At 39.7% G+C, this 9,898-nt stretch overlaps 1 protein-coding gene across 1 annotated transcript; it reads right to left on the reverse strand.

Annotated features, from left to right (window-relative positions):
• Positions 1–1,333: 1,333 nt before the first annotated feature.
• On the reverse strand, positions 1,334–8,716 carry LOC122690338 (pre-rRNA-processing protein TSR2 homolog). Its single transcript, XM_043897385.1, has 2 exons — positions 8,661–8,716; positions 1,334–2,099 (listed from the first exon to the last, which is right to left on the reverse strand). The coding sequence occupies exons 1-2, from the start codon at positions 8,714–8,716 to the stop codon at positions 1,334–1,336; spliced, it is 822 nt and encodes a 273-aa protein (XP_043753320.1).
• Positions 8,717–9,898: the final 1,182 nt, after the last annotated feature.

Genomic DNA, 9,898 nt, shown 5'->3' on the forward strand with positions numbered 1-9,898 from the left:
ATTTTGATATTAGGGCAATGCTTACCTCAAAAGATGCATTGTGAAGTGTTCCCTCTTTTATTTTCTGGAAGAGATATTGTCAAATTGGTATTAAGTCTTCCTTAAGTTTTTGACAGAATACACAAGGATAATCATCTGGACCAGGTGTTCTTTATTTTTGGAAGGTTTTCAAGTGCTAATTCAATTTACTTTAATGAATATAATACTTTCAGGTTATCTGTTTCTCATTGAGTTAATACTCATAATTTGTGCCTTCCAAAAAATTGGTTCATTTTATCTAAGTTATTAACTTTGTGTGGTTGTACAGTTATTCACAGCTTTCCTGTACTATCTTTTTAATATCCATGGGATCAGTATTGATGAACCTTTTTAAAATTCCTGATATTGGTAATTCGGGTCTCTCTTACTTGTATTCATTAGACTGGATAGAAAATTATCAATTTTATTGACCTTTTCAAAAAAGCACCTTTTAGCATTCTCGATTTTCCCTAATATTTTTCTGTTTTCAATTTCACTGATTTCTGACTTATTTTTTATTATTCCCTTTCTTCTGCTTACTTTTGTTTATTTTTTAATTTTTTCCACTTATTTTTATTAGTTGGAGGCTAATTACTTTACAATATTGCAATGGTTTTTGCCATACATTGACAGGAATCAGCCATGGATTTACATGAGTTCCCCGTCCCGATCCCCCCTCCCACCTCCCTCTCCATCCCATCCCTCTGGGTCTTCCCAGTGCACCAGCCCTGAGCACTTGTCTCATGCATACAACCTGGGCTGGTGATCTGTTTCACCCTTGATAGTATACATGTACCCCAATGTTCATTGCAGCACTGCTTACTTTAATTTGTTGTTCTTTCTCCCTTTATTTTTTTTAAATACAATAGGCATTATTTATTGAGGTCTTAAGCCTCATCCCTGGACTTTAACGGGATGAGGCATTTGGAAAGAGGTTGGAGGAGACAGAAAACAAAGTCGAGGGACCTTGAGCCCACTGCCTAGGCAAGGACTTAGACATGCTAGATACTGGGCTGCAGGAAGGGAACATTCCTGGGAGGTTCCAATTTCTGGGCAGGAGCATAGAGCTGCTCTGTGTGAGGGTGGGGGATTAGGAGGAGGGGAGAGGGAGAGGTGCCACAACTACTTAGGTTCGCATCTTCAACTAATCTCGCTTCCATTTGCAAGCTCATCTCACCATGCCTTACCCAGCAGGAACACTGGTTCTCCTTCTGGTCCTCTCCTTTCACACATTCCCTTGCCTACTATTCCCCTGTCTACCAGTGATAGCTTCTCCCCCAGTCACTCCCATACTGCTCATCCCTCCTTCTTCGCACTAATTGCACCCAGGAGACACTTTGCTAGGAAACCAGACCTTATCACTCAGTTCACCCCAAGACCAGGGGCACTTGGGTTCTTCTGCCCCCTGGAAGAATCTGGATAAGGAAATGGGGTGAGCATGGAGATGAGATAACCAGTCCAGAGGTCTGCAACCCTCCAACAAAAACCCTACAAACAAGTCCCAAGCAAACAAGGACCCAGACCATTTACAGCCCCACTCATTTCTTTCTCTAGTCTGGCCATCCTCCACTATATACTTTTCCTTAATAGTCTGGGAGTCTAGACCAAAGTGTTCAGGCTGTGGGCACATCCCATCTGTAGCTTCCCCATCTTTCATAGCTGCAATCTCCACTTCCTCCATGCTATTTGTACCATCATCCTTATCAGTCTCTCTGGCTGTAGTCAGTCCATTGGCTCTGACCTTACACTTTCTTTGGGTGATGAGAGAGACCATCGCCTTCAGAGCAGCCCTGTCACTCCTCTGGAAGTGGTGGAACATGGTCTGTAGCTGCTGACTCACCTGGAGCAGACTACCACTCCCCACAACCATATTAAACTCATTCACCATTAGCTCCCTGAGGAAGTCCTTCACCTCATCTAGCTCCAAGCCAGCATTGCGGAAGAAGTACTCCTCCACTGCACCCCCCAGGTATACAGCCTTCTCCCGGCTGTGCAAAACCCCAAAGCCATTCTCCACAGCAATCTGCAAGGTGGGCCAGGCTTCCAGCGATGCACAGACCACAGTCCCTAAGAGCCTCTTTCTTTATTTCCTAAAATAGAAATGGGTTATTAATTTTAGATCATTCTTCTTTTCTAATATTTGAATGTAATTCTATAAATGTCCCTCTAAACATTGTTTTAACTCTATTACAAAGTTTGATAGGTTGTATTTTCATTCTCATTTAGTTCAATATGTTGAGACTTGTTCTTTGATCCATGGTTTATTTAGAAGTGTGTAGTTCAATTTCCAAACACGGGGATTTTCCAGCCCTCTTTCTATTATTGATTTATAGTTTAATTACAGTTTTGTCAGAGAATATACTTTATATGATTTCTATTTTTTTAGATTTCTCAAGGTATGTTTTATGACCTAGAATGTAGTCTGCCTTGGTGAATGTTTCATGTGAACTTCTGAAGAATGTCTATTCTGTTGTTGTTGGATGGATTATGCTATAAATGTCGCTTAGATCAAGTTGACTGATAGTACCCTTCAGGTCATCCATATCTTTATTGATTTTCTGCTTGCTGGATCTATCAGTTAATGACACAAGGGTTGAAGTCTCCAACTGTAATGGTGGACTGTTTCTCCTTCAAGTTCTATCATTTTGCTTCATGTATTTTGATGCTCTGTTGTTAGGTACATAAATGGTAAGGATTGCTATGTGTCTTTGTAAAAGTAACTTGTTTACCATTATATAATGTCCCTCCTTATCCCCTGTTAATCTTTTTTATTTTGAAGTATGCTTTGTCTAAATTTAAGATAGCCCTCTGGCTAACAAACACATGAAAAGATGCTCAACATCACTCATTATCAGAGAAATGCAAATCAAAACCACAATGAGGTACCATTACACACCAGTCAGGATGGCTGCTATCCAAAAGTCTACAAGCAATAAATGCTGGAGAGGGTGTGGAGAAAAGGGAACCCTCTTACACTGTTGGTGGGAATGCAAACTAGTACAGCCACTATGGAAAAAAGTGTGGAGATTTCTTAAAAAACTGGAAATAGAACTGCCATATGACCCAGCAATCCCACTTCTGGGCATACACACTGAGGAAACCAGATCTGAAAGAGACACGTGCACCCCAATGTTCATCGCAGCACTGTTTATAATAGCCAGGACATGGAAGCAACCGAGATGTCCATCAGCAGACGAATGGATAAGGAAGCCGTGGCACATATACACCATGGAATATTACTCAGCCATTAAAAAGAATTCATTTGAATCAGTTCTAATGAGATGGATGAAACTGGAGCCCATTATACAGAGTGAAGTAAGCCAGAAAGATAAAGAACATTACAGCATACTAACACATATATATGGAATTTAGAAAGATGGTAATGATAACCCTATATGCAAAACAGAAAAAGAGACACAGAAGTACAGAACAGACTTTTGAACTCTGTGGGAGAAGGTGAGGGTGGGATGTTTCGAAAGAACAGCATGTATATTATCTAGGGTGAAACAGATCACCAGCCCAGGTGGGATGCATGAGACAAGTGCTCGGGCCTGGTGCACTGAGAAGACCCAGAGGAATCGGGTGGAGAGGGAGGTGGGAGGGGGGATCGGGATGGGGAATACATGTAACTCCGCGGCTGATTCATGTCAATGTATGACATAACCCACTGAAATGTTGTGAAGTAATTAGCCTCCAACTAATAAAAAATAAAATAAAATAAAATCTAAAAAAATAAATAAAAAATAAAATCCCCAAACTCAAGGAAATTTGGCTTCCCCTTTTCATCATCAATAAAGTGGCTTGATCTGCTTCTGTTGAAAACAAACAAACAAAAAAAAAAGATAGCCCTCCAACTTTCTTTAGATTAGTGTTGGCATGATGTTGTTTTCTCCATCTTTACTTTTTACTAAGTATGAATCTTCATAATTAAAGTGGGTTTCTTGTACGCAGCATGTACTTTGGTTTTGTGTTTTGTTGTTGCTATTGTTGTGGTTTATCCATTCTGACAACCTCTGCCTTGGACTGGTATAGGTAGAGAATTCACATTTAGAGTAATTAATGATCTAGCATCTTTGTGACTGCTTTCTATTCATTACTTTCAATTTTTTCTTTGATTCTCTCTGTCTCTTTCTGCCTTCTCCTATTTTAATTGAACATTTTTTTATGATTACAGTTTAGACCCTTTTCTGATAAAAAAAATTTCATTTTTAAAAAATTTTAGTGTTGAAATATGCCTTACAATATACATTTTAAAATAATATATGTCCACCCTCAATTGGAAAAATAGACTGGACATGGAACAACAGATTGGTTCCAAATAAGAAAAAAAGTACGTCAATGCAGTATATTGTCACCCTGCTTATTTAACTTATATGTAGAGTACATCTACAGTACATCATATATGTAGATGCACTCTACATATATGTACTGTACTTATATGTAGATGTGCTCTACATATATGTACTTTGCATATATGTAGAGTACATCAGCTGGGCTGGATGAAACACAAGCTGGAATCAAGATTGCTGGGAGAAATATCAATAACTTCAGATATGCAGATGACACCATCCTTATGGCAGAAAGTGAAGAAGAACTAAAGAGCCTCTTGATGAAAGTGGAAGAGGAGAGTGAAAAAGTTGGCTTAAATTCAATATTCAGGAAACTAAGATCATGGCATCTGGTGTTTTTACTTCATGGCAAATAGATGGGGAAACAGTGGAAACAGTGGCAAACTTTATATTTGGGGGCTCCAAAATCACTGCAGATGCTGATTGCAGCCAAAGACACTTACTCCTTGAAAGTTATGACCAACCTAAACAGCATGTTAAAAAGCAAAGACGTTACTTTGCCAACAAAGGTCTGTCTAGTCAAAGCTGTGGTTTTTCCAGTAGTCATGTATGGATGTGAGAGTTGGACTATAAAGAAAGCTGAGCGCCAGAGAACTGATGGTTTTGAACTATGCTGTTGGAGAAGACTCTTGAGAGTCCCTTGGACTGCAAGGAGATCCAACCAGTCCATCCTAAAGGAAATCAGACCTGAATATTCATTGGAAGGACTGATTCTGAAGCTGAAACTCCAATACTTTGGGCACCTGATGCGAAGAACTGACTCATTTGAAAAGACCTTGATGCTGGGAAAGATTGAAGGCAGGAGGAGAAGGGGACCACAGAGGATGAAATCGTTGGATGGCATCACCGACTCAATGGACATGAGTTTGAGTAAACTCTGGGAGGTGGTGAGAGACAGGGAGGCCTGGCGTGCTGCAGTCCATGGGGTCACAAAGAGTTGGACATGACTGAGCAACTGAACTGAACTGGACTGAACCCTCAAATAACATTATATCAATTCTCATATAATTAGTGGAGTATTCTCAGTTCCTTCATTCTTTGTCTTGTGATATTGCAGCCATATTTGTTTGTTATAAACACTCAATACATTTTTTGCTGTAATTGCTTTAAACAAACATTTGTGCATGCACATTAAGTCACTTCAGTCATGTCCAACTCTTTGCGACCCTATGGACTGTAGTCCTCCAGGCTCCCCTGTCCATGGGACTCTCCAGGCAAGAATACTGGAGTGGGTTGCCATGCTTTCCTCCAGGGGATCTTCCTGACACAGAGATGGAATTCGAGCATGCTACAGCTCCTACATTGCAAGTGGATTCTTTACCGCTGAGCCAAAATATATGTTGTGTACAGGAAACTAACTTTAATTATGAAGATTCATAATCAGTGAAAAGTAAAAATGGAGAAGCCCAAACAAGCATTTATCTTTTACCAGTTAAGAATAAGAAAAATGCTTCCTTTTATTTTACCTTCATTTATTTATTTATTTTATGGCACTTTTTCTTTCTTAACTCAGAGTTTCTGTTTAATATCATCTTATCCTGTGGAAATAACTTCTTTTAACATTTCTTACAGACAAGATAACTGCTGAGAATCAATTGCCTTACTTTTTGTTCATGTGAGAATATCTATTTCTCCTTCATTTTTGAAGGATAAATTTCCTGGACATAGAAGTTAACTTTAGTGATTTTTTTTAGCTGTTTATTTATTGACATGTTGTCCATGTATCATGAATTTACCAGTTAAAATGTACAATTCATTGATTTGTAATTTATTCATAGGTTATATAACCATAACCACTACCATATTCTAGAATATTTTCATCACTCCAATGGGAAATGCTGTCCAGTTGGCAGACATTTTCCATTTCTACCTTCATCTGGCCCCTGGCATCCACTACTCTATTTTCTGTCTTTAGAGAATTACCTAATCTGGGACATATTCATTCATATGAACAGAATAATACAATATGCAGCCTTTTGTGCCTGGCTTCTTTTAATTAACATAATCATTTCAGAGGTATAGCATGTTATAGCATGTATCAGAGCTCCATTCATTTTATGGCCAAATAATATTACATTGCATGTTTTATTTATTTGATCACCAGTTGGTGGACATTTGAGTTGCTTCAACTTTTTTACTATAGGACTGCTATAAACATTCATGTTCAAGTCCTTGGGTAAACATTTTTTGTCATCCTTTGTGGTGTATACCTAGGAGTGGGATTGCTGGGTCATTTGGTAACACAATGTTTAACTTTTTAAGCAACTTCCAAAGTGTTTTCCACCAGGGCTATACTATTTTGCATTCCCATAAATGGTGTATGAAAGTTCAATTTTTTTTCCCATCCTCATCACACTTGTTCTTGTCTGTTCTCTCACTAGAGCCATCATCTTGGTGTGCAGTGCTTAGTTATCATCTGTATATCTTCATTTAGTGAATTTCCTGTCCAAATCTTTTGTCCATTTTTTGCATTATTGCCTTTCATATATTTTGCCAGATTCTTAAGTTTTTCATACTTAAATGTTATTGTTAATGTTACTATTTTTATTTTAATTTTCAATTGTCTATCCTACTATATAAAAAACAATTCATTGGATTTTATATATCAACTGTATATCTTGCAACATTGCTTAAATTACTTCTTAGTTTTAGTTATTTGTTGTTGTTGTAGATTTCATTGGATATTCTATACTGATGTCGCCTGCAAATAAAAACAGTTTAATTCTTCTTTTCCAAACTGGATAACTTCTCACACATTTTCTAATATGATTTCAGGGACAGATATTCAGAACAATGATAGTGGACACCTTTTTGTTATTTTGATCTTAGAAGTAGAGCACTCAGTCTTCTACTGAAAGAGTCAATTCCATAGGAAGGTTGATAAGAAGTTCAGGGTCCCCAAGGAGGAGAAAGGGGTCCAGACTCTCAAGGAAGAGAAAAAGACAAACATTTTTTTTTCTATATTGCTTTGCCTTAGTCAGTATAACAATGTATCTTGCTCAAGGATATGTTTCTCTTTAACAAGAACCTTCTGACTAATCTTGTTATCTTAAAACTTGTATACTGTGGGAGTGGGTCTGGTAAGATCTTTCTATTGTTAGTTCTAATCCTATCATCTAAAAATGTAAATTGTGAGAATGGGTCTAATAAGATCTTTACAACCTTGAGACATCCTTTTGATTTATCCTAATAACCAATTGAAAAAGTATATAACTCCCTTTTCTAAGAGTAGTGAGTGGGGCACTCTTTGTCTCCCTTCTGATGTCTATGTCAGAAGCTTTCTCTGTCCTCTTTCACTTTAATAAAACTCTGCTACACAAAAGCTCTTGAGTGATCAAGCCTGGTCCCTGGTCCTGCAGCTAAATCTTCTTCAGAGATCATGAATCCGACATCATTCTCGGTAATCTATCATCTTGGGGGCTCATCCGGGATCTTCAGGAAAAGGTAAGAACATTCAGAGCTCTAGCCTCCCTGCTTTCTCAGCATACATGTTTTCTGCTTTACTTTACTAACTCTTTGGTGTGCTGTGTGAATGAATGACATGCCCTGCGCGAAGCAAGTGATGAGTCCTGCTGTGTAGTTTTGAGGTGCCTTGTAATGACTGAAGGCAGGCCCCAAAAGGGGAGCCTTGTTGGGGGTTTATATGGACCTGCCAATGCCAAGAGACATCCAAGGTCCCTGTGAAGGGAGTGGCCAGAAATGGGCGAAGCGTGTGCTCCAAACTTTAGTTTCTTGGTCACCTTTTCCTGGTCATTTGGACCATTTCATAATTGCGTGGGGAATTAGAACTACTAACCTACTCTGTCAGATCATAGACTTCCAAGGGACTTGTGATCCATGCAGCTACTGTATACTTTTACTTAGACCCCCCCTTGTACAGAAGTGCCTAGCCTTGCTAGGAGCAAAAAGTTACAAGAGCACGTTTGGGAGTGAGGCGGAGCTCTAGCTCCAGGAACATCTCTCAGGCTAGAGGTCCATCTCTTGGCTGCCTGCTTCAAGGGCCAGCAACCTAAAAGTGAGTCTTTGTCATGGCTGTGCCTCTGATCTGTGTGGATACAAGCATCACTGGTAACCATGAGGTTTTTGAGGACACAGATCTGGAATTGCAGGACCTGGTCAAATTGGAAGTGCAGTGGGCTTCTTCCTTTGGTAGTGCTAGCTCTTAGCAGACCAGAGAAAGCTCTTGAATGGCTTCTGTCTCAACTTTTTAGATATTTCTTTTGTGAAAGCTGTGGAAATGAACTGGAAGCATTGACCTTAGTAGCTTGATGACAAAAATCACTTTTTCCTCACTGGCTGACCTCGCTGGTGTGGTGACACTCATAAGGGACATCTTGGTTGTTGTTCATCCCTTTATGACTCACCACTTCTACTATGGTCAGGACGGTACTCAGGAATGTGCATGGGCACATGTAAGACGGATGCTTCCCCTAGTAGTCTTAGCTTGGGAAACATTCTGGAAAGCTATTCTGCTCCAACCTGGGTGTCATCAGAAGAAGAGAGCAAATTAAACAGAGGTCATGGTGGTAAGGATCTGAAAATCAATCTGGGATGCCATCAGGTCTACCCTTGATGCATCTCCACCCTACCTCAGTGGTAGAACCAAGAAGGATGAGTAAGGTGCCTGTGTTGGTAAGGCACAGACTAAGTCTGGCCAGGGAAGGAAAGCTTTGGTGGAAAGTCTGTCTACACTCCCATCTAAAGCAGGGAGGGACACCTCCAGTGGAAAAAAGCCATGGCTGTGGATGCCACTTTTTTCTCTCTTACATATGGGAGCTAGAAGTTCCAGAACCAATCCTTTAAAATGTATTTTTAAAAAACTGGGACAAGTTTGATCCTCAGAATTTAAAAAGACATGCCTGAGATTCTGTAATACTGAATGGCTACAATATCCTTTGTGAGACGGGAAACACTGGCCAGTTGAAGGGTCTCTTAATTATAATACTGTTTTACAATTAGTTCTGTAGAAAACAAGATAAATGGGTAGAAGTGCCATATGTGTTGCTCTTTATCTCTCTGTGAGACATGCCAGACTTATGTCCTAAGGGTAAAGATTTGGGTGTGAAACCCACAGCAGCTGCCTCCTGTCCTCGTACTTTGTCCCTGCATCTGGGGCTCCCAACTGAACAGGCTGAGAATACGCGCACCCTTTCAGGATGGGTTGTCTCAGTCTTAGTAGAAATTCAAGCAGTACCAATTGTGGTCAACACTATCTAGAGGATCCAGAAAAGTTCACAGAAGCCTTTATGGGACTAATTTTACTTTATGACCTTTCTTGGAGAAATGTAATATATGCCTTGGGGCAGATGCTGACTCCTGACTCCTGACTTGAAAACTCAAGTTTTAGGGGAAGCTACTCCTTTTGGTGTTGGTGATGGACAGGGAAGCCTGGTGTGCTGCAGTCCATGGGGTCACAAAGAGTCAGACATGACTGCGTGACTGAGCTAAGTGAACTGCTTTTGGAGATGAATGACTTAAGCGTGAGGCAAGGAAAAAGAAGGAACATGAAATATCCCTCCTTCTTACTGGGA

The sequence above is a fragment of the Cervus elaphus genome, chromosome X (genome assembly GCF_910594005.1).
Source record: "Cervus elaphus chromosome X, mCerEla1.1, whole genome shotgun sequence".
In the NCBI taxonomy this organism is placed as follows: Eukaryota; Metazoa; Chordata; class Mammalia; order Artiodactyla; family Cervidae; genus Cervus; species Cervus elaphus.